The following is a 25,614-nucleotide window of genomic DNA, read 5'->3' as shown; positions in this document are numbered from 1 at the left end:
GCAGGCATAGCATGTGCTTGAGGAGGTCATTGCTGGTGGGATTCAGTGGCACTCCTGCAGCTTATTTCTGCCTTTGTTACAGCCTTGAGCTATTTGTAGACTTAAGGTATTTGGGAGAAGAATACTTCTCTATTTAAATAGTTTGTCCAAAAGAAGCTGCAGGAGGGAAGGTTTCTATGTGGAGATACTTCTAACTGTGGCTCCAGGGGAGAAGTGTGGCAGCAACATAGGAAATTTTGCTTTACAGTGTGTGACAGTACACGTGAGTGCAGGCACCCTCACTTGGCTCGGCATACATACTGTTTTACAGTGCATCTTAATCCCAACATTCTGGTTTTCACAAAAATCCCTGAATCTCTCTCTTCTCTTGAAAAAAAGTTCAGGTGTCTTTTGAGCTCATGTAAAGCCTTTGTTTCAGCTGCCTCTCCTAGTAACTTATTCCACATGGTTTTTACCTTTAGCTAAAAGATTTCTGCCTGACAGCTTCCCTGTTTACTCCCAGTTCTTGTGTTTGAAATGTTTGCAGCCTATTTTGACACCCATTGCCTTCCTTTCCACTGCTCCTCCACCCTAGCTTGGTAGGGGTTATCCTGATCACCCCCTTTTGTGATTTTGAACATCTTCCACTAGGTCACATCAAAGAATTCTCTTTTCCAATGAGAATAAACACAGCATGCTCTTATTTAACCCACCTAGTAATGTAGGGCCCGGTAAGAGCCAAGATCTGTTTTCACTTTTTGTTGCCCTGCTCTTCACCCTCTGAGGCAATAATATTCTCGCTGTGATACAGTGACTAATACAGAGCATCTGTTAAGCCTCCATCTCCAGAACAAGCCGCTGATTTCTAGTTGTTACTGCTGTATCTCTACTAACACAAGTTTGTATACCATTTTATTTCCTTTTCTCTGTTGTTCTGCCATATATTGGTGGCTTTAATTATGTTTTTTCCACTATAATCCTTAAAAACCTTTACCTCTACAAAGTGCCATGTTGTTATGGTACTTAGCATACACAGCTTTGCCTGATTCCTTTCTCAGGGATTAATTTATTTTGTGCTTTTTGTGTTGAGCTACATTTATTGAGTGAACCAAATTCTTCTGCATTGACTGTGCTCAGCCTACATTTATTTCCTAACACGAAAGCTAGAATACATGTGAAGATATTCTTGTCAGTGTTTCTGTATTAACGTTAGTGTACAAGTACAAACTTGGTACTGTGAACCACAGGTGACTCTAAAGGCCATTGTTCAACACTGCTGCAATGTAAGAGACCTAACCAAATGCAGCATACGTCATGAGGATGTTTTTGTCTCAAAGATGCTGACATGGAAGCAGTGTTTGGGGCAAAGTGGGATGCGATAACCCTTTTAAATCTGACCCCCCACTCAATACCCTTTCCCAGTATAAAGTTCCCATCCAATATCTGGGTTTATCTCTTGTTCCACAGCCATTGTTCCATCTTTTTACTTTACGATCCATAAGTTTTTATTTGTCTCCATTAGTTGTCTCTGACACTGGACTTTGAAAAATCCAACCTCAGTGTGCTATACAGCACCTGTCATGGTTTTCTTATCTGCCACGGCAGCATTATCTTCAAAGATATCCAGCAGGTTAGTTAAGCATGACCTCCTGTGTCTAAGTGCATGCTGGCTGTTCTTAATCAAACTGGCTTTCCAGGTGCTCTCATGTCACATCCCTTAAAGGTTTCCTGTGCCAGATGTTAATCCTACTGCTCTATAATTTCCTGGTTTGGCTCTTGACCTTTTCTGGGGGCAGAGAAAGAAGCTAGAGTGCCACTTTTAGCTTTAAAAATTTCTGCCAGACTCAGGGTATGTTAGTGTAGTATCTTACTTGCCTTTTTATCACCATTCTTATTCAGTCTTGTTAATGGGGTCTGGCAGTTAATGGACACTTAGACCATATTCACCTCTCCAAGCCAGCCAGTATCTTAGAGGCATGACAAGTTTTTATAACTGAGAGGATACCTTGGTGCTTTGCCAGAAAAACAAAGGGCAAAACTGATGTACTCAAAATGGAACAATATTGTAGCTACTGTTATTTACTAAAGGGGGAAAAGCTTGAAGAAGTGGCTCAGATCTCCTTCACCAAGATGCAGAGCCTTGGGTTTTCTTCAAAGAGATGTGTTGGTGGATGGATCATTTGAATGGTAGTAGTTACGATGGTAGGAACAGTGTTGGTACACTTTTTTTTTGGTGTTGGAGAAACAAGTTGCAGTGCAGAGACAGCACTGAAGGTGAATTGTCCTGTATGTGATGAGTTTTCCCTCTTCTGTATGCCAGATTGGAGATTTTTTTCTCCTATTCCAGAAAGTCATACCATTTCTTACACCTCTTATGTGCTAATGATCTGCAGTCCATGAAAGGTGGGGTTTGGGTGTTTTTTCACACTGTTTGATTTTTAGGCTGGTGGTCTGTGTGAAGGAACTGAACCAAAGAGCAGCTGCATGGATCTCTATTCACCTTTTTCAGTGGGTCAAAGATTCACATTTCTCAGCTTATTGCTCTGGGTAAGACATCGGTGTCAAGAAAGATAATAAGTGTGAGTAGGTGTGGAGGGGTCTTGTTCTTCCTTGTGGCTCTATAGAAACAGAAGAGAAATGAAAGAATGAAGTGTCGGATCGATTGTCTCATATTGTAATAGAAAAAATAGAAAATATGTATTATACAACATGTAAGTAAAGATAAATGCCATTTTTCATTCCGCTAATTCCCCAATTCATGGCTCTTTTTAAAATATTAGATTAAAGTAACCCCATTTTATCTCCATTAGAAACAAAAGCATACTAGAATGTACAAGTGCTAAATGCTCTATTTTTAAAAAGGCCTTGATAATATTTAACTAAATCACTTTCCTTGTTTTTTAAATACCCAGAGCAGAAGTGTCATATGCCTTTACAGGTCAGAGTAGGTGGAATAACCTTTATGGAGTGTCTTCATTTGCTTTTTAATTAACCTCTATACCCTTAATGTTGTGATAATTAAGGGGTATTTTGAAGGCCTTAGATCAGCAGTGAACGTATTGACATCAAGTACAGGAGATTTTCTCTTCATAAGGGGATTTGTTGAATGAAGGCCAAACAGCGGACTCTTGTCAGTCTATGGGTCAGTATGATAAATGGGATTTAATCTTTGTCTACACAGCAGAAAAAGCACACTGATAACTTTATGTATACAGGTGGTGGGAGTTTTGCTGTTGATTTCACTGCATGAACAGGGGCTGTTCATAGCATTTGAAAGAGTGGGTATGTAAGGGTTTGAGTCACTGCTGCCAAATGATGAACTTGGCCTTAAGTAAACCAAGACTTACTCTCTTCCCCTCAGTTCCCATTCACTGCTGCTTCAATTAGAAAGCTGCCAATATTTCTAAAAGTTTGGGATGACTGTACCTCCAGGTCAGGCTCTTCAAAGCCCAAAGGGCAGCTGAAATACCTAGGAGGTACCCCAATGACCCTTAACATTTTGGTCCTTAATCTCCGTGAAGTGACTGCAGAGTTTTATGAGTTTATCTTATAAAGCCTTTACTTTTTTTTTCTTCCCTCCAGTTTTGCATTTTTTTGCTTTCATATACTGATCTCCTTTAGAGATATGCCAAAAAGAAAAAAGAAGAAAGAAAAGAGGCAGAAGCATGAATACGCAACTGAGAAAACTCTTTCAACAAGTATTATTACCACAAACCTGCATACCAGTCTGGTTTGTTACTATAGCAGCAGCACTAGTGGGGTATGTTCTCAAGCTGTGAGACCATAAATCAAGTGCAAACCCTCCACTTGTGTCTGGTAGGATCTTGTCCTGCTCTTCAATCTTCCCCTACTTGCGCTTTCTGTGTAGTTCTGTTTTGGACAGTGGAACATCTGAAGCGTAATTTGTAGAAGAAATCACTTTCCTCTCCAGCTGCAAGCCAGAAAAGCCAAATTTTCTTTCCATCAGCTGTGAAGACATTCTCTGTTGCAAGCCAGCTTCATTCTGGTTGTTTAATAGGTATTAGTAAGTGTGGAGGCCTGAAAGCATCCAACTCATTCTTTATAAAAATTAACAGAACATAAAATTATTTTCAAAATTTGTTTGAAAACAATCCAGAAGAATTTGTATTGCCTCATCATTGTTAGGCAAATAACTGTATGAATGGGCTGCTTAGTTTTGTTAGAGGAACAAATGTGGACTGAAATGACTGGCAATACGCAAATAATTAGTTTGGCCAGTGGCCTGATTTGGCTGGTTGGTCAGTTTGTCTGTCTTTGTTTCTTCCTCCAACAAAAATAAATGAGCTTCCCAGCTCATCTTTCATTTTCAGTAAAGCAAGTCTAGCCAGTCAGTTTTCTTCCTTGAATGATCAAAAGATCCAGAAACAGAAATGCAACCAAACCATGTGCAGCATTTGAAGGCAGGCTGTCAAATTATTTTTATTAAATTGATTAATTGCAGGAAATTCCAGTTTCTGACTGACATGCTATACTCCAGATGCTCTTCAGAGACAGGGGTTGTTTTTTCAAGAAACCTACCATGTATTAGGTTTCTTTGGGCCTTTTCCTACTGTGTCGATACTTGCATCTGCATTCTTTTTGTTTTGCCTTTCTTTTTAAAGCAGGGGGAAATACAGGTTAGTAGAAATTTTTGTTAAAATAACTCTTGTATTTCTTTGACTCATGGCTATTTTAATGTGATAAAATGCCAGTGGAGAGAACGTAGTCTGTGCAGTCTTTTGCTAACAGGAATGCCATCTATGTTGGCAAGACTTGCACATTAACTTCCACTGGAGAAATGGAAGGCTAAGCATGACAAGAGATGACAAACCAGAAACTTGGTGTGGACAAGAACATGTCACTCAGAAAATATATAGAATGAGCTGCAGAATAATGGACAAATACCTATTTTCCCAGAATAAAGGAGAAACCCCTCCTTTCCCAGTTCCTCCCATCTTTTTGCTTTGATCTTGGGTAGCTACTGAGAATTCAATAGATATAAATGTGGTTTTTTTTTCTGGCTGTCTACATTTTTTAAAAACTGCTGGTCAAAAGAGTTGCTGGTAGACAGTTTGGTTTTGCATACAGAGCGGTGTAGTCTTCATGCTAAATACAAGACTGCACTAAGTGGGTTGGTGACCTGACAGCATACTGCCCTTGCTCTCTCTCTCTCTTGCTCTCCTCATCCTCATCCCCTCTGTTCTCAAAGCACTGCAAATGAACTCTGTTTTAATGACACTCCCTCATTGCATGTTCCCCTGCCCAGATCTGTAGTGGACAGTGTTAATCCGAGGTGAGCTTGAAGCAGGTAGCAACTGGACAGTGAAAGCTCAGTCTTTAATGAATATGAGATCATTCTGCAGAAATACTTCACCTGGTTTCCATGCATCCAAACAGCTAAAATTTCAGTATGATCTCATACATTGTTTCCCCTGGGCATCTTACAGATGGCTTATCTTCCCCTTTTCATTGGATTTAATCCCCATACCAGTTTACTTCTACTGCATTGTATTGTTGTTTCACCTACGTACGCTTAATGTACCACCTGGGGTTTATTTTCAAGCTGATCTCCTTTGTGTCCTGGGGTTTACTATGGATTCAGATGAACTCACTGAAATGCATCCTTTTTTCTATAAAAGCTAAAAATGCTTCTTTTTTTCTATACGTTTATTTATTTAAGCGTATGATAAGTTTAGCCTCTTTAGCTATGTAGTTCTTGTCTTTTGTGCTGAGCGTCATCTGTTACATACAATTTTGTGAGGAGACTAAGAGTTTTAGTATACTATACTGAATTGTAAGCTGTTAGTTTACTATACTAAACTGTAAACTGACAACTGTTGTTGACATTTCTGCCTTGAATACAGCTCGGGATTTGTGTGGTGGGATGTACATCTATGCATGTGAGATGCTTGTATCACATATGTTTGTGATTACCTTGGAGTACATTCCTAGGTTTCTGCACCACTGGAATAAATTGTATTTAGTTTGCAGTTCTGACCTTCTCACCTGCACTCTGCTCACTATAATCTTACTCTGCAGGAATTGCTTTGAACACCTCAATTCAATAAGGCTGTTTTTATACAACACACTATTTTCTAATAAAAATAACCTGCTATAAAAATACTTCTCTTTTTTCCTCCCTGCCATCTCTTGGAGCCTCCACTGAGTCACAGCAAGGAATGAATATTGTGCTGATCTAAAACTTAAGCGCTACAGGCTTAGGACTGTATATATTAAGAACAGATTATCTCATGAATCATCTAGACTAGAACAGAAGATGTTTCACCAAGGTCCTTGAAAGCTTTCTTTTACAACTGTCAGGAATAATGAAATGTTATCACATCTTAGAAATAAAATAATTATGTCGTTCAAGATGAAGGATGGAAATGATTTCTCCTGCTAGGGTGAAGGAAACTAAGACAAAGGACAAGGCGAAGTGGGAGGCCAGGAGATGAGCCAGGTTGTCTCTCACCTTTCTCTTCCATTAGTTCCCTTCATTGCCACAAGGAGAACAGCAAAATTACTTTTCAGGGCCCAGCTCAAACCATCTCACTTCTGTGAGCATTCCCATTTGAAGCACCTATGGGTTTTATTTTTGAGAACTTTAGGTTTCTCCTAATTATCTGTAGGGATCCAATCCAAGAGGTCTGAGTACAATTTAATTCCATCTAGTAAAAGATAACTCATGCAATGGTTGTTTCAGAAAAACTCATATTCAACATATGCTGGAATGGCATATGTAGATATTGTCACCCAGACATTAGCAGGAAAACAGTGCATTGTGTCGTCTGTCTATATACATGCTCCACTTTGAACACTTGCCAATTTTCTATACTTGAGCTAACTACTATGTTGAGCTTCATTAAAGTCATGCAATATATGATATTTTAAAATGGTTATCACTGGCATGCACAGCAGATGTTGTGGAAACATGTTTTCAGGCAGAAATAGTAGCTGACAGTGACTGTTTTGGTGCAATGAAATAGCAAGCACTGGATAGGAGGTCTCTCATACCACCTCCTTCTCCTCCCATATTTAGTTTGATGGTGCAGAAGCTCAAGTGTAAAATCACAGGTTAAATCACCTGTGTGTCAAGAGATAGTTTTCTAGTTTTCTTTTATGCGTCCAAAAGGGTAAGACGGTTTGTTTCCAAAATGCACAGGGAGGACTTAGAGTGTGGCTTTGCTCATTCTAGTACTGGAGAACTGTCAGACGTGCCCTGAGGAGACCGAGCAAGGAAGGAGACAAAGCTAAGAAGGCACCATGTGTTTGTTAACCCCGACCCTAGGTGAATTTTGATCCTCCTAACTTGTGGGCCACCTCTCCTGTAAGTTCTGAAATGTGATTTGGCTAACAGTAAGTGTAATTATCCTGGCTTCCTAATTAAGTCAGACTTAGTCAGTCTGCCTTTGACTTAAGAGTAACTGCATCAAAAACGCAGAAACCGGTTTGTGCACAGGGCTGGTTCCAGGCGACTGATGTGGCTCTGCTGGTCCACATTTGTTCCAAAAACAGCATTGGGGGAACTTTGTACTGGCAGGCTTTCTGCGGGATCGAGTGTCGTTCATCCTCCCACAGCTGGCATGAGGCCAGCATAAACTCCGTATCATGTGTTCTAGTTAATTCATCTTAAATGTGATTATGTGCCCTGGGCTGATCCAGATCAAATGTGTACTGAGAGCAAAGAGCCAGGATTAACGATCGTAGAGGCGTGACCTGAATTCAGCCATGGAAGAGAAAGCTGTGATATAGTCCGGTTGCTCCAACTGAGCTGTCCGGTACTTTCTTCCTCAGGGAGCAGGGCTGGGAGTGGGAAAGGACCAAGTCACTCATGGGACAGGTTTTTCATGGTGGTGGTGTCATTTGGTTCCTCTGTGAAGGTGCCTGTGTTTATTCTCCTCCTTTGAACTATGTAACCACACACATTAATTGACACGGGAGTTAGAAGATCCCACTGTAAAATACCAGCTTCTCTCTTGCTGCAGTCTGACCAGATCTGATGGTAAAGTTGGACCTGTCCATTGCTTGGTTAGACCCAAGGTTCTCTTGCATTCTTAATTTAAGAGTCTCTTGTTGGACAAAGCTGCTACAATTTTCTCTCTTTCTCCTTGACTTTGAGGTCAGGGCTGCTGGATGTGCTCCTGGAACATCTCTGCACTGGAATGCAGAGGTTTCTTCCTCGACCTCCTGCGCACCAACCTGTGGTGTTTGCTGTCCAAGAGATGCAGCAGTGCTGCTCTCCACTGCCTGGCCATGTGGTTCCTGTCTGTCACAGGCGCTAGAGATTGATAAGTCTTTAGGCGGGAGACCTGGCAGGAGGGCAGGAGGAGGATGATTTGTAGGTCTGATCCCAGTAACCCACAGGACCTTCTGACTGTAAAGCCATTGCAAGGGGTGGAATTTGACAGCGAGCATTCCACGGGGAAAAGGAAAAGCTCTGGTGTTTTTGCTAGCATTGCAAGGACTACAGCAATAGGGAGTGTACAGCAATGATCTCCTGTCACCTTACAATCCAAACACAACTGCCCAAACGTCAACACTGTAAACTGAAGCTCAGATGGTGTTTAAAAAGAGGCCAAGGTTGTCTGAGCTTGGTGGGAGAACTTGAAGTAGTTTTGCAGTGAGGCTGGAACAGAGGTACGTATTTTGGAAACATGGGGCTCTACATATATTCTGCTTCTCCGTCATCTTGACCCTGAAGCCAAAAGCCCTTGATCACCTTTGGCTCTTCCTGCTCTTGTGGCTCAAACCACCTGCGGTAGAAGCTTTGGCCAGGCTCCCATCTTCCCTTCAGAACTTACCCATCTCCCCCAGACCTACCCCTATTCTTCCACAGCAGAGCTCCTTTAATCTCACTCTCTATAGCCACACTGCCATCTACTTGAACGGCTCCTTCTGTTTTAACCATTCATGCTCTAGCTGCCTTATTCCCTTTACTGGTTTACTCCTGTGTGTATGCTTCTCTTCCACACTGGCCTCTGGCTCATTTGGTCCACCAATACTGCTAATGTTGCCTGCAGATTTTTAATTTTTTCTTACCAAGCATACTTTAGATGTGAAATCTGCAGTTGATCTGTAAGTAAGGTCTTTTCCTGGCCCTGAAGACACTCTTTAACGCTGTTTTCTACATAGAATTACGCAACTGAGAGGCACTGGATGAGAGGACTCAGCACTTCATAATAATATTTCAGATATACAAATTGGAAGTATTTGCTTACATCTTTCTTACCATACCTTTGCATATTACTTTGGCAGACTGTGGTGAAATGCTTAGATCACAAACTCCCCCAGGCAGAGAGCAGGTCCTCCTATTTGCTTTTTCCCTGGCACTGGTACTGTTATCACATGAGCTTCTCATGATGGTAATTGGACCTAAAAATGGGGGGATTTTTTTTTTCCCCATATTAAGTTTGTGAGGTTTTGATGAAGCATTTTCCCCTAGCACCTAAATATATTGCTTCTGAAACCCTGCCAGGGCACTCTGTGTTTTATAGATGCTTCAGGCTTCCATTTTTCTCTTTAGCCTGGTCCAACCGATGGCTCCGCTGTGGTGAAGGGGCACAGCCCATCCCAGACAGGACCTAATGTGAGGGGTGCAGGACATGACCCCAATGTGAGAGCATGAGCAACTATGGAAATAGTTCCCCAGGTTCACTGCAACAGCACTTAACACCTGTACTCTGTGGTATTTAGTGCACTGATATTTTTTTTCAATAAAACCCAGGAGTTTATTCAAATGTATTCCTTAAGCAGAAACCCAGTTTTCTGCATAGTTGTTTTCCAAAAATTTCTGTTAGTTCTCACAATAACAATAGCTGAACCATGAGCTGTGGCTGTATTTTAAGCTTCCAGGAACTTTGGAGCCATGTTAAGGGCTGTACATAGCTGTGCAGTGTTGAAAACTCTCCCTCTCTTACTGTATACAGTGGGGATGCAGAGCTATCTTTGGAGAAAATAAAAAGGGTCAGAGTGTCTGTGTAATTCGCAAAATCAAAGGAGGTTTGGAAATCCGGTCTGTTGTCACATTCCAAACCCTTTTATAATGTGACCTGGGAAACACTGTCTCACAATGTTGGAGGTTGCTGGCATGAAACATGGTTCACTCATATCTCAGATACTGACAAATGAGAGATGGTTTCATTTTTGCAAAATTATATTAAAAAACACTGAAAATATCTGTCTGTGTAACTGCCAGTGGGCAAATTTATAGTGGATTGCTCTTCAGAATTAATCATGTTAATTTATGGCTAGATGTGACTCTGATTACTTATGAAAATTAAAGCTGAGTGACTTTCTTTATAGTACATAGGCAAAGGGCAAGTGTCTGTGTGTATATGTGTGTGTGTGCATTATCAAGAGGGCATTACCTCACCAATGACACTTCTTTGCTGCCTTTCATCCTTGCCACCCATGAAACAAGAATTAATGCAAAATCAGTTTTCAGTGCTTTTATTTTTTTTTTTATTTTTTTTTATTAAGGACTTCCCGTCACAGCAGTTTTCTTCATTTTTTCATGGGGAAATCACAGGGATTTCTCAGCGCAAGATGTCTGACAGGATTACAGGAGGTTTCACTTTCAGCATTTTGATGGTTTCCCATGTTCTGTTCTTTATTTTCAGAAATTAGCACAAGGATAGCTTGAAACAATTTGACCTGTTTGTACATCTCATAGCACAATGGGGCTGTAATGGAGCCATCACACATTACTGAGCTGATGCCATTATTATTTAAAAGCAAGGGGGTACCTATTAGGAGTATTTATTCCCTGTCTTCTATCAAGAAAACAGTTTTCTAAAGAGAGACGTGTTTTTGTGTTATTTAGGGTATTGATTACCTACTGCTTTGAAATAAAAGGAGATTTATATGCTCTGCTGCTAAATAATCTGTGAAAGGCTGTTAGAGTAAGATTGAGGCCCTAGGCTGGGAGCCAAGAAGAGAAGGATGTTTCACAGCTTGGCTCTACCATTCTCACATGATTCATCAGGTGCTATTTAAATCTCTTTGTACCTCTGTTCAGTTCTTGATTTCACAAGAAAGTTGTAATTGTCGTGATGCTGAGCTCTCTGGCTCATGGGGCCTGCAGGAATGTTTGTAATGATATGGAGACAACGTGCAGACAGCTATTCCACTCTGCTGTCAACCCCAGATATTAAGAAGTCATGCCCAAATCACCCAAGATTTGTTGTTGTTGTTATTATTATTATTATTATTATTAAAATCTTGAAACATTTTGAAATGTTTCAAGTCTTTTGTATTACTCTACAATGAAATTAGGTAGAAAAATTCTCAGTTTTAAATCAAAAGAGGGGCTCTTGCGGTCAGGTGACTTTCGTCAGAGCAGCAGATACCATAGTTAAAATAGCAAGGGTTGCTGTACACTAGCACGTAAATGTGCAGATGTTGTTCTTCCTTCCCAGGAGAAGAAATGTGGAGCTGCAGGTGGAGCGGTGAAGGAACCTGCAGACTCTATAGCAGCAGTAGTGGTTTCCTAAAGCTCCCCTCAAAAGGAAAAAGGGCTTTCAACAAATGGAGATATTGGGAGAACTTGTAGGGAGCAAAGAAAAAAAAAAAAAAGGAGGAAAAAAAAGAGCAGTTTGAAAAGAAGGCAGAGTGAATCTTCATGCTTTCACACAGATGCAGAGTTAAGGGCTTGAGAGGATGCTGAAGAATTTAATATTCCCATCAGTGTGTCAGTAGGTATGTTTTGAGCTGCTTATGTTGAGTGAATCTGAAGGAAGTGCTGAGTAACATGTTCCTGTTAGTACCGTTTGCAAGGATGGAGGTAAAGGAGCACTATCTCCCAAGCTGTTCTTGAAGTAGTAACACCATATTTTGTGTTGGCGTGAGAAACTCTTGAGTGCAGGCTGTGCATTCTCCTCATTCCCAAAAATACCTGATCACTGCTGCTTACGGATTGCCTATACTGAAAAGGCAGCTTCCCCAGACCTAGTGGTCTCCCCCAGCTCCCCCAGTCCTGATCTGGTCCTACCTATTTTATTTGGTTGGTTTTCTTTATTGTACACATTGACTTGGACTCAGTGGAAAATAGGAGCAGAGCTTGTAATAAATCTGTAATTTACACATCACTCTTGAAGCAGAGGATGATGAATATAATGGGGCTGCAAAGGGGGCGTAAGAAACACAGAGAGGTGGATTGTCTGCTGCTGCATGTTTTCATAGCCTCGCTGACCTCAGCCACCTATTGGCACCAAGCTGGGGTGCTGGCATGAGCTTTTTTGGGCACCACAGCACAAGGGCAAGGACCTATCCAAAGGACTCCCCACAGCCTGGCTGGCAGCATGCTCCTGCTTCTTGGGGCAAAAAGCTGAAAACTCCAAAAGCTGAAAGCTTCCATCAGTGACCAGAGCTGGTCCAAATTTAATGTTTCTGCAGTGAGACGCCCTGCCTAAATTGCTGGTGCCGACAAGTAAGGAGGGGGCTGTCGCCAGCAGGGCAACCTGATGAGCATCCACCCTGCAGCAAGTGCCTGCAGACTGGAAGCTGCTGTACACTAAAAAACCCAGTCTGGATTATAAAGCCTTCAGGAAGGCAGAGCCCCAGCAGGAGAGCATCCTCATTTGTGGCAGCATCTGCAGCATCTTTTCCTGTTTCCCCTCTGAAAATTAGTTTTAGGAAATTCATGTGGTTGCATTTTTTTCTCTCTCAGTATTGTGGTGAGGCAGTGACAGGGCAAGAGGTAGTGTGGGGTGGTTGGTAACCCTGACCTCAGTGCTTGCCAGCTGTTCACTGCTGCTGACAATGCTTTGGACAACACAGCTTGCATTTAGTGTCTGCTCCATGTTGCATTTTCACTAGGGAAATCACCTATGAGGGATTATTGGGTCTGCACAAACCCAGTTGGGGGTCTGGGAGTGACATGTATTTAAAATGAGATAAATGAGGATTGTCACTTGAGTTCAGCCTTTTCCAGAGTTGTTGGAGATTAACGATTTATTTCAAATTCCTGACATAGTTCTCAGTCTCAGGTTTTGGCTGTATCTGTTAATCCTCCTGGCTGTACAGAAATATGGAAGATGGGAATCCTAACGTTTCAAAAGGCAGAACATAAATTGAGATCTCCTCAAGACAACTTTCCAAAGTTTTTTTTTAATTGAGATTTTAAAATTGCTCCCATTCTTGCTTGAAGTGAAAGTGCAAGTGAAGGGCAGACAATGCTGCATAGTCTATGTGTTTTGAAACTTCCAATCATTTGCTATGTGTATGCATGATTGTATTAATTGGATTATATTCTGAGTGCATAGATACTGCAGTATATTTATGGAAAATCAATCTTACAAACACTAATCCTCAGAATACACCAGTGAAGAAAAATATGGAACATTATATGCAACTGATAAAACAGATTTAAATTACTTGCCCCTAAAATGGTAGTAGAGGTGGGCCTTGAACTGTTACTATTATCGTTCTCCAAAACCTCTTTTCTCCATGCCTCTTATTATGATCTGAAATTCCCATTTGTTTTAACTTCCTTCCTTTTCCTGTCTTTGCACATCTCCTTTTGAAAGAGCTGTCATAATGTGTTGAGTGAATACTCAAATTTTGCATAATAATGCTTAGATGTGATCTCACAAGTTTGGTAATCATAGAAATAATGGGCTTCTTCAAAATCTAGGGCAATTTTTGGCTATGCTCATCAGGCTTGGGGTTTGCTTTCCTACTCAGTGCACATATACGCCAGATTTTTAAATATATGCTGCGACCTATAAGTGGCCCCTGGCCTGCAGCGACATGTTGCTGCATTTGCACCCAGTGAAGCTGAAGATTCCACAATTTGTGTGACACAAACATTTCCTGATTCATAACAAGCAGTTGCTGCTTACTTGGGAATGTTTTTGGAGGGTATGAGATGGGGAAGGCTAGAAAAGAATCCACACTGCAAAGAGCTTAGGTATTGCAAGCCTGGCTTTTTTGCCAACAGAGATTTGCTAGTTTTATGGTAGCATGGTTTGTGTTGGAAGGAACTTTAAAGCTCATCTAGTTCCAGTGTGTCCTGTGGCAGGGGCACCTTCCACTAAACCAGGTTGCTCAAAACCCCATCTAACCTGGCCTTGAATACTGCAGGTTGGTGGCATCTAAAGCTGTTCTGGGCAACCTGTGCCAGTGTCTCATGACCCTCATAGTAAAGAATTTATTTTTAATGTCTACTCTCATTTAAAAATTGTTCCCCCTTGTCCTATCTCTACAGGCCCTTGTAAATGGTATGGATTTTTTCCCTTTTTATGGTATAGGAGTGGTCCATATCTTACTGGATAACGTCTTTGTTTTTTCTAGGTGGCAATGCAAAGAAGAGCTGCTGGAAGTGGGCTGCAGGGTGTCATCGGAGGAGCAGCATTGTGCATCTGTGGGCGGGCTGCACCCTCCTCCTGCAAAGCTTGCCTGGCAGAAATCAAGAAATGGCCAAATGATTTCTTTAGGTCAGCTCATACGTGGGGCAATAGGCACTAGGCTGGGATTCAGGAGCTCTCAGGAACTCTTTCTGCCACTGGCTTCACTTTTGCTGTGTTTAATTTCCTCTCTACAAGCGCCATAGCCTTCAAATAGGGATAAGCCTCACAGGAATAAGCCTCATAGGGATAACGGGGATGCTTAATTATTTTAGGCTTGAGTAGCACGTGAAACAGGTCAAACAATGTGCGAAAGTAATTTTTTTCCCCCCAAATTTTACAGCTCTATCATTTCCTAGAATTCTCCACTTAGCACCTGGGGAAGTTTGGAGGGGAAAACAGCTCCTGTGCAGTGGAAATATTTCCTCTGCCGCAATTGCGGTAGCTCACATGAGTTCATAATTCCTGAAGCCTTGAACCATACTAGTCACAAAAAGAAACTGTCTGAGGATAAAAAAACCTTTTTTTTTTTTTTTAATGTGATTTGAATTGTGTTTTTGCTTAAAGGACGTTTGCCCTTTCTACATCCAGTGCATTCATTATATGTTTCCATAGAGCAATTCTGTTCTTTCAGTCAGAATGACCTTTATTTTATATTTAAATGAAACAGCAAAACAAAGAGAAAAAAAGAAGTAATGTGCATTCTTCTTCAGAGCTCCTTCGCTGGCTCACTCTCTGCACATGAATGCAAAATGGCAGCTGCCACTGCAGCGCAGTCGAGAGTTCCCATTTAAAAATGCAGTGCTTACAAAAGAAGCCCTAAAGAGCCATAAGCTACAAAATCCAACATCTGATAAATGGAAAAGGACAAAATCAGGTCATGGAGGCAGCACGTATTTTTTGCCCTTGTGTCACGTCTTTCATCTGTGGATCTAGAGTCTAGGATCTAGGCATCGTCCTACTTCCCGAGTGAAGTGTGAAGGCGAAGAGAAGACCTTGAATCCCAGGGAGATGGGGAAGTTGTGTATTTGTATACAGCACCATTTCTTAAGAAAGAAGGTAAAGAATTTCAGGCCTGGCTGAAGCTGCAAGTGGCATTTCTTTAGGCATAGGTAATTAACTGAACTGGAATTAATGCTCCTGTGTGCTTCAAAAAGCACTCTAGGATTTTAATCAAAGCTATTAGTCAGCATATTGGTAAAGCGGTGCTGAATTCTGCAGCCCTCCTTATGCGGCAGTCTGGAGTTGATTACGAATTCACCAAGAGCCTTCATTTTTCTTCAACTGCACCTCCAGAAGTACCATGCGGTAGAAACATTTGTCAGGTTCTGGGACTCTTGGGGAGCACCCCTATGAAGGGGGGTCTCTACATGGAGGGCAATGTGGAGGGTTGCTTTTCATCTTCCTGCTGGTTTATGTAGTGCAGAACATAAACTGTGTTTGCATTTATGCAGCACCACTTTACAAAGAACCCTCATAGGCGAGTTTCTGGTTGCTGAAAAACAGAGTGGAAGGAGAGTGTCCTGACCAGCAGCAAAATGGTTGCCCTCCCCACTGGCTTCACTCTTATTCATTTCAGAGGATTTCTGGCCCATTACCTGCATGACATCTGACAGCTAGTGAAGTCCCAGCATCATAACCCAGGAATTACGATAGTAGGCATATTTTTCATTTCTAACTTAGTGTCAGTGGCTGGCACTTTCTGACTGTGGCTATTTTACTGATCAGTCCGAAGTGTTAAGGTATTGTCCAAAACTAAATTTGAACATAGTTGCATGTATGCATATGTGCATGCCAATCATAGAATTATACAACGGTTTGAGTTGGAAAGGACCTTAAGATCATCTAGTTCCAACCTCCCTGCCACGGGCAGGGCTGCCTCACACTAGACCATGCCACCCAAGGCTCTGTCCAACCTGGCCTTGGACACTGCCAGGGATTGGAGCATTTACCACTTCTTTGGGCAACCCATTCCAGTGCTTCACCACCCTCACAGTAAATAACTTTTTTATATCTAACCTGAATTTCCCCTGTTTAAGTTTAAACCCATCACTCTTTGTCCTGTCACTACAATCCCTGATGAAGAGTCATCTCATCATTGAGATGTGTGTACATGTGCATATGCAAGATGAATTTTGCACCAGTTTTCTATCATGTATCTGAGTCATCAGTGCACACAAGCTGTTTGATATTTATCAATAGGCAGAACAGAACTCCACTTGGTTGAGGTTAGGAAAGTTGGTACCTGCCGAAGGAGACTGCCCAAGTCAAAACAGAAGTGCAGATCAACCTCTAGGTTTATGTTTTCAGGCTTATCAGATTTTTTGAGGCGTAAGCTATGGTAATGCAGTTCCCTTTGCACAGTATCTAGAAAGAAGCATAGTAAACAAGAGCTTCATCTGTGTGACAGAGTAGAACAGCACCCATGGGCCTTCCTGCCAATCAAAGACTGGTATCATCAACCCTGGGAAGTCAGGAGGCTGGCCTGAACTGAATATCACTAAAAGCTGTTGGAGCAAAGTCAGTTAATTCCTTTTGTCTCTGAAACTCCCATCAGTCTGTGCTCAGAGTCTCCTCATTCCTGTTGCCACACCTGGCTTTTAAAAGCAAAACACCCTTGGTCTCCACTAAACATAAAGAAAGAAACACAAAAGGGAAGCTATAATTGCTTTTCTAAGAGTGTTTCTGCTTCCCCACTCCCTATTCCTGCTGCTTGGTCACCTTTATTTTTTTCCCTCTTTCCCTGAAGTTTGATGTGTTTGCTCACCATTTTAACTGTCAACAGTGCACAGCAAGCATCATGGAGTTGGGGACCTTAGGTGTGGTTTTGATCTCATTTTCACAGATGTAAAGGGAGTTACTTGAAGTTTCTGGTGGTGTAATTGATAGTAGAATCAAACCATCCTCTGAGATACTAGGAACCCATCCACCCCTGCCATGGCATAAGTGTTTGTTACTTTCATAGAGACTGCAGAGAGAGCCTTGTACACTTGTGAGCTAACTGCCAACCTTTGTGTGTGTTTGTCTTTCTCACTCTCTAGTCCCTTCTACTCCGTAGCATTTAATTTAGGATTAACTATCATTTACTTACAATATGTTGCAAACTAATTACCAGGAAATTAATTTTTCGAATTCCCTTCCTTCCTTCCTTCCTGCACATAAGGGCCTTAAATACACTCCATCAGGGCAACTGAATATTAGCTCCAGGGCATTTTCTGCTGGTGTGGAGCCAGCCCAGTGTGATGCCAGTTTCCCTTGCCTCTCCCGGGTGCAGAAAGTGTGCCAAGGCGAGGGATAGTGCATTCCAGTGTCTGAAGAGTACTTGGATCTGCCTTGACAATGCAGTCACTTCCAAGAAACCATAGCAAGTTGGTTCTCATTAGCAGCCCCCAGTTTGGTCTGGTTTCTGCCAACTATGGGTTCAGCCCTGCATTTGGTGAAAGCAATGCAGTGGCTTAGAGCTGAGCTGGGCACAAATAGAGAGGCTGTAGAGGGAAGGAAATGCTGCAGTTTTTAATTATGGGTGGGTCTGCCTTATTTCTGCTGTAATTCTTCGGTAGGCAACATGGTTGTACTACAAATTAATGCTGTTTTAAATGAGAGGTGCCTGGTTGGGAAGGTCAAAGGCTGATACAAGGACATAATATCTAGCGTCTGATTTTGGGGAGGCAATGCTACTTTCAGTGTTCTTCAAGGCTATTTGCAAATGGCAGAAATGGAAAAAAAGCATTAAAATTCCTGATGCTTTTTTTACATTTGGAACATCAATTTGAATGTGAAGAAACTGGACCAGCTCTAGATCTTGACCTGTACTCGCAGTGCTTAATTCTGTGTGCCAGCTATGATGGATGCAAACGCACTGGAGCTGGCATTAAATCATGGCTGTGTAGCTGCATCAGCATGGAGCTAACTGCTTGAATATTTACTCACCTTGTCAAGCAGGCTCTGCTGTATATGCTGAGCTCCATGCTTTCTTGACTCTACTGCTAGGAAGCATTCGAGCAGCTGAGTGTAAAGTCTCTGTGTGCCTGTGGCCACACTAACTGTTTTTCCTGCTATGATAGCAGCTGTGTTTGCTGGTACGAACTCTAACACCATTGTTGTAAGCGGGTTTAAGCTGACCCCTGGAGGTACTGCTGCTGAGGGAGCTGATTTTGCCCTTCCCACTGCCCTGGCTGTCCACTCCTGCCCCTGTGCTGTAATTCGTGTTTGCTAGATTAGTTATGGCCTGGATTAGTTCCCCTGGTCTGGCTCACTGCGGAGCTGAGCAAATGCTTCTGCCAGCCCAGGCAGAGCAGAGGCAGGGGTGGAGGAGGACAAAACAATGTCTTAGAGAAGTAGGGCCAGGGAAAGGAAACTGAATTTGTGGCCTCTTGCTCTCTTTGTTTCCCTTGTTTGATGAAGAGATACTGCTATTTTGTCTTCTTGTTTGCTTTTAATTTCCTCCCTCAGGATGATTTTAGAAGTAAAGGATTGGTAGGTATTATACCTATAGGCCGAGTTATCTCTGCATGAGCTTGGCTAGTTTTAGTTGCTGTATTTTGCTTCCAGGGCTTCATATAATTCACTATTGAACGGCTCCCCCAGTATGCCTGGCAAGTCTGGCTGAGAACATTTTCTGTAGACCCCTTATGTACCCACTACCCATCAGTGCCATGAGCCCCTTTGTTGCCCCAGCTGAACCCCAGTACTCAGTGTCCAACCAGGGACTGGTGCTGAGCTGTGCAAGAGCTGAATAATGTCTTGGTGGTGATCTGTGAGTCTCTGAGCATCCCTGCTATTGCCTTTAAATACAGTGCTATTGCCTTTAACTACATACACTGCCAGGTGCTCTCACCTGTGGAAGGCAGGAAGGCAGGCAGGCAGTTTGGCATGCAGTTCAGGTGATAGAGTGCTTTGTATGGGACTCCTGGGAGAGCTCCTTGCCTGTTTCCTCCACTGCAGCACAAAACAAGGATGGGTTTTATTTTTCTGAGCACATCAGGTCTTCTGGCACAGCGTGATGTTCTGCATACTGTCAACTACTTTGGGCTGCTTGTCAAGGAGGGGTATGATGTAAACTGAAATGCTGCTCTAATTTTTGCATTATCATTCCTGTTGCAAATGCCATTATTTAATTAGGCCGTGCAATGCTTCCAGAGGAAATGTTTTGAAGGGAAGGCATAGGTGTTACTGCATCTCGGTGTCTTATTACATCTGGGATAGTTGAATGCAACATGCAATAAAAATGCAGAATCAGTGGCTTGGGTCCAATGAAAGAAATAGTTTCAGCAACTTCAGCCTGGCTCCATATTTGGCCATGGCTGTTGTTCCTCTTGCTGCAGCCATAGCCGTAAAAGGGGAGCTGGCCAGCTGGTTTCCAAGAAAAAGTGTGACCACCTTCCCTACGGCATACAGACTGATCCCTGCAGGATCCTTGCGAAAACAAGTTTAGAGTTTCTAAGTCAGCAAGTGAGTGGGTGCGTGAGTCTGTGCAGCAGTGCACAGAGAGCTGCTGCTTTTCCACCTATTTATTTATTTATTTTTTCATAATGGGGCTTTTGGCAGCATCAAGGAAAAGAGATTAGGTTCCACGCTATCCTCAAAAAATAAGTCATACTCAGCTCCCTTTTTTTTTTTTTCCATAGGAAAGTCCCTACCATTTACTGGGTTGCTGAGGTGTTGTAGAAAGGCTTGTCAAATAAATCCCCACATTTTCCCTCTGTTGCTAGTTCATGCACTACTTTCATTTTGTGTCTCATGCTGTTTTGTAACTATCAGCCACTTTTGCAGAGCCCCATTCCTACTCAAGTCTTTCTCTGGTGTTGCAGATGGGAAAGCCCAGAATGCTTTGCTGTGTTGGCTTTGCAGTAAGGATTTATTTATTTTACCTTTCAAAAGGTGACTCTAAAGTCACTATTACTTAAATAATATGTCTGTAGCTGCTGCCTGTTGCTTTTTTATTGCCAAAGTATTTTTCTTTTACTAAAAAGGACTGTGCTTGTTGGCAACAAATAGATGAAGTGCTCTGACATGAGAAGTACCTCCTGGAGGAAGGACTAGGCTGTTCATGTTGTTTAGTATTAAAATGAACTTTATTACAGGTGGTAGGCTGTGGAAGGAGAGGCCTGTTGTTGCGAAGTTTTATGCAAGTAACATCTCGTATTTCTATAAATAGGATTTAATAATGATGCTCATATTTGGCTAAATTGCACCATGCTTGCTCAGGATGTGTGTGATGTTCACCTGGGGGATAACTGGTTGCTATTGATGAAGCTGTTGCATTTGTCTCCTTTGCCAAGATTGACTACTCAAAAGGTCTTTGAGGACTTGGACCTGGTGTTGATCTGACCTGACTTGTAATGCTTCCTTGCAGAGCATGGGTGAAGAAGGAGGTCACTGTGGACTCCATCATTGGGCTCCACCTCACAACACCACCGTGACAGAGATTCAGGTCTCTGATGGACTCCTATGAAATGCCTCCAATAGGCTGTTAAAATTGAATGGTTTAAATCTGTCCCTCATTTCCAAGTTTCCAAAAAATAATTGTGTGCAGCTGCTCTTCTAGAAATTTACTTGTATAGACAGAGGAAGAATTTTCTAAGGCTTGCAAGATATTACTTATTCACAGCCACTTAGATGAAAACATCATAAATTTTTAGTTCTTTAGCTCTGCATTTCTCCAAAATAGTAAAGTAATAGCCAGCTAGACTTTATGGAAGGATTAGTTCTATCTGATAGTTTTTTACTGAATCACATCCTGCCTTCGTAGATGAGGGTTTTTTTCTTTCAAAGGTACCTCTGCTCCAGGATAAGGTGCTCATATGAAGAAATTTTTCAGCTTTAGTAACAATTTGGTAACAATTTTTATAGAAATAAAAAGATGAAATCCCACAAAACAGACTGTTTTCTTTTTTTTTTCCCTGTTTTTCTTTTTATTTTCTCTTTTTTTTTTTTTGCTATGAGTCAAACAGTAAGTATAAGGAGACATTAAGGGGGATCTAGAAGGTGGGAATGAGATCCCACACCTTCTTACCCTCTTACATGTTTGTACCTTTGCAGATTTTCCATCTCTTTGTCCATTCTGGAGGATTGCGCCTGATAGAGTTAAGGTTGTTTTTTTATTTGCCTTTGGCTTTCTTTTCTCCTGTGTTGTAACCCAGTTAATGTAACAGTCCACTTAAGAACTTAATTTGATCCCTTATCTCTTCTCAGGTTGGTTGCCAACCTTTTAGAGAGTCCTGGAGGAATCCACCCAGCTCCATAGCAGTCAAAGCAGGTACAGAGCAGGATGTCCTCTGCTCTGCAGGGTCATGCATCCTTGGGTCCATAGCACTTAACATGTAGGCAGCTTGCAGGGGGGTCCTCCAAGTTGCAAATGCTCAGCAAAAGGAAAAGCAAAAGGCATTTCTTGTCAAGGGAGTGAGAGCAGACAACAGCTGTTCTTCCAGTGCATGGTACAGACAAAGGCTGGTGGGCACTGTAAAACATCTGGGTATCGGTGGATTATGCTTCTCTGTCTGGAGAAGGGAGAAGAGAATCAAAAGCAGAGCAAGCAAGAGCATTCAAAGTCATAGCAAGAGAGGGGTAGGAAGAGCTACCCAGACACTTGAGTTACTGGAGTATACCCCACAGACAGACTACATTTTTTTCAGGCACAGAAACTGAAGAGCTGTGCTGCAAGCGCCTGTGTTCATCTCACACGGACTGCTCATCCCCTCATCAGCAGTGATGTGCACATTTGAGAACTACATTAGTATGGAAAGCTGTGAGTCTGGCATCTCTGGCACACTCATGTTTATGTGCCAGTGAAAACCTTCTACTCAAGTGTGTAGTAACTGGAGCAATTTTTGCCATGTTCTTGGTAAACACAGGTGGGAGAAGGTCATAGAAAGGACAACATTTCAAGGTCTAGTTGAGACTTCACTTTTATTTTTGTATGTAAGGGAAGATTTCTCTCCTCCCTCATGTCTGCTTCTCCAGCCCCTCCTCCCCTTCCTCAGGATCACCCTTTGCCAATGTCTAACACTCCAGGGGGATATAGATGTTAATGTAATGACTTGGTTTTGTTCGTCCTGGCAGCCAGTAAAGAATGCCACGCTTGGTGGCATGTATTTCAGAGGCATTTAATGATCTTCAGTGGCTTGCACTTTCAAGCAGAGCAGCTATGAAATACGTTGACAGCCTGTCCAAAGCAATGCCCGTGCTGCTGAACCCAGGAGAATTTCCCAGCATCTGTGCCTGGGTGTGTGCCACAGCCATGTCCAAACTCCACGTCAGGGCACGACCAGAGCATGCAAGGAGCCAGAGCACACAGGCTGTATGGGAGCCACAGATCACTCCAGCAGATCTCATGTATACCCACTGAGACTTGCTGAGGCGTGTCCTACCAGGCAACCTGGATAAAACCACTGTGGCACATAGAGAAGGTGGCAGAGAGTGGATTTGTAACACTACACCTAAGGGAATAGTGCTCAAGTATCAGCTTCACACTGGGGTGCAGCAATCAAGGTGGGAGGAGAAATAAGGGATGCTCCAATGAATGGTTGTTTATATCCTAAAGACAGTGCAGGATGTGGGAGTAGTGTGTGCCAGATCAAGTGAGTAAGTAGTCTGGCAGTCAGATGAAGAGCTGGGTGAGATGCCAGCACACTGGTTATAACTGATGAAGTTAGGAACCAAACGTTTGGAATGAGGTAGGGCAAAATCCCACAGTTAAAAATGCTGTGCAACAGAGCAGCATAAATCATAATTACTAGGAAAAGCCCTGCAGGTAAAGGATGTGGGCACAGGAAAAATGCTGCAGCAGCTGAGAAACACCATGAGGAACAATGAATTTGGAACTGTGGTTTCCATAAAGACTCGGTAAGACATGCAGAACGAATGCTGGGCATGACCAGCCAGCTGAATCTCAGGTATGATTAGAGAGAAAGATGAGTGAGGATTTGGAGAGGCACATATGTACTGTGCTAACCTTATCTGCTGAGAGCATCTCTTAAATTAAATAGGTGGAAAAGACTTGCGAAATTATTTTTGTCAGGGGAAAGGTTGGAGACCAAAAAATAGATCAACCAGCCTGTAACTTGTTTTTTTTTCTTGTGGGGTCTGAACTCTTCTGTGGGTTTATGGTGGTGTCACATAAAAGGGTTTGAGTGCTAAGATATTTATTCCTTCTAAGAAAACAATATTGAGCACATAGGCCTTTTCTGCCATCATTAGCCAGGCAGTCTCCAAAAGTGTGTGGATGGTGTCTATGCATGTCCATGTTGTTATTTTCTGGTACAAACAGTTCTGCATGCTTAACCATATACAAATGTTGTATGATTAATTATTCAGACACCACCACCAAGTGCTAAGAGCTTAAAAAAAATAAATAAATAAAAAAAGGAAGAGCACAAGGTTCTTGCTCTACAGATTTTCTGCACAGAAACAGGGAGGAGGGGAGGAAATGTGAAGGCCAGCTCTGATAATGTAGTCTATAAATTCAGTGTGGGAAGGCTGCATCCTCCCTTTTAATACATTCTGAATTTTTGTGGTTTTCAGCTTGTCAAAAGAAAAATGAGATAAATGTTTATCTTCCCAAAATAATCTCTGGTTAGGCTTATCTTGTCTATAGATTGAAAATCAAAATATAAATCATGAGCCTTTCTTATGCAAATACCCATTGTTAACATTTGTCAGACAGAGAGAAAACACTCAAAGTTCTCTCTCATCTTCACAGAGGATGAAAACAAATCACACAAGTAAGTAATGCTGAAAGTGCTAATATTATTTGAAGCCTTTAAGCAGCATTAAAAATCCCAAGAAACCTAAAGGTGAACTGTCTATAGAAAAAAAATTAAAAGATGCTTGACATACTAATGACCCAAAGTCACCATTTTGTAGGAAGTTTCACACACTGAAAGGGTCATAAAACATTGGAACAGGCTGCTCAGGGAAGTGGTGAAGTCACCATCTCTGGAGGTATTTAAAAGACATGTAGATACAGCACTTAGGGACATGGTTTAGTGGTGGACTTGTCAGTGCTGGGTTAATGGTTGGACTCTATGATCTTATAGGTCTTTCCCAACCTAAATGCTTCTATGATTCTAAAAATACCCCCGGCAAAAAAGATGCCAAACACATTGGCAGTTGGAATCGTGGGATTTCATCTTTCTGCTGTAAGGCATGATGCTCTCCAGGAGAAAAAATAGCAGTAAAGGGAAAGGTTACATTGGCTATATCAGGACGAAGTCAGAGAAAAGCTAAATTTGCTAATTGAGGAAATATTTCAGACTATTCTCTATCCCTGGAGGGCTCTAAGTTTCTTTTTTGAAAGCTGTCACTTTGTAAATATGAGGTACTTGGAATTCTTGAGTTATTATTGTCACCAGCTTGGAGAGGCTTTTGTGACTGGTGTACTTGGCTGAGGACATTAGTGAGCCCATGAGGGCTTTTGTAACATTTTTTTTCTCTCTCCTAATTTGGAGAATATTACCTAAATCTCAATCACAGCTTCTCATACGTATCTGAATAGCATCATCACAATCTCAATGACTACATTGAGAGATGATAGCGTCTAGATAAACCATACAAACTGTATTGATGAACTTGGTAGTCTTGACCCTTGCTAGTTTTGAATGTGTCTGATTTAATGAACTTCCTCTTTCTTTCTTTCCTCTTTAAGATCCAGCCTGGTGACTGCTTTCTTTCACTTCAAAGTTTTTGATGTGTTACATGGAAAAGTGGACCCCTGGGCTCTTCAGAACCTCATTTATCTCATGCTTTTGCCATCAGTCATGAAGTGCACATAGCAGAAAAATTATATAAAGAATCCCTCCAGCCACAGTAGGCAGTTTGAAATTAGAAGTGAGGCTGTGTCTGCGTGAGACATGGGAGTGTAGGTCTTCCAGAGGTCCCTTATCTAGCGGTATCAGGTCTGTTGGCCTTCAGTGGCAGAGGCATCCTGGAGTTGCTCCTGGGTGATTGCACCAGTCATCATGGAAGATCTCATGGACCTGCTGTAGAAATAGGTTTAGAGCATATTTCAGAGTCTGGAAGATTTGTTTGGAAGTAAGGGGCTTTAATAGATCTGATGGTTTGTTCCAGTGCTAGTTAAACTTCTCTAGCTGTGGGTGATCCTCAGGACTTGTCTTCTTTCTGAGACCTGTGAGTGATCCATGTCTTCGGTGAGCCTTCAACTGCTCTTAAGGTTTTCCATCTCTCAGATATCCTGGACGTGGTGAGGGGTCTTATGTGGCAGAGGTAAATGACTTCTCCTGAGTCATGCAGGGAGCTTTTGATGGGGGAGATACAGCCTAATGTCTCTCTC

At 42.0% G+C, this 25,614-nt stretch overlaps 1 protein-coding gene across 3 annotated transcripts in view; it reads left to right on the top strand.

The window, feature by feature from the left end:
- The window catches only part of NHS (NHS actin remodeling regulator), a 254,838-nt gene that overhangs the window by 84,257 nt on the left and 144,967 nt on the right, over positions 1–25,614 (top strand). Inside the window, exon 1 of one of the 3 annotated variants that reach the window (XM_065677380.1) lies at positions 14,342–14,414. The exons of the other annotated variants lie outside the window; for them this stretch is intronic. Within the exon in view, the coding sequence (XP_065533452.1) occupies positions 14,402–14,414 (13 nt within the window). The 5' untranslated portion in view covers positions 14,342–14,401. Of the gene's footprint in view, positions 1–14,341; positions 14,415–25,614 lie in introns of those variants that run through there. 3 annotated transcript variants of the gene reach the window in all.

The sequence above is a fragment of the Lathamus discolor genome, chromosome 4 (assembly GCF_037157495.1).
Source record: "Lathamus discolor isolate bLatDis1 chromosome 4, bLatDis1.hap1, whole genome shotgun sequence".
In the NCBI taxonomy this organism is placed as follows: Eukaryota; Metazoa; Chordata; class Aves; order Psittaciformes; family Psittacidae; genus Lathamus; species Lathamus discolor.
Note: the sequence above shows the minus strand (reverse complement) of the source record. Positions and strands in the feature narration are given on the sequence as shown.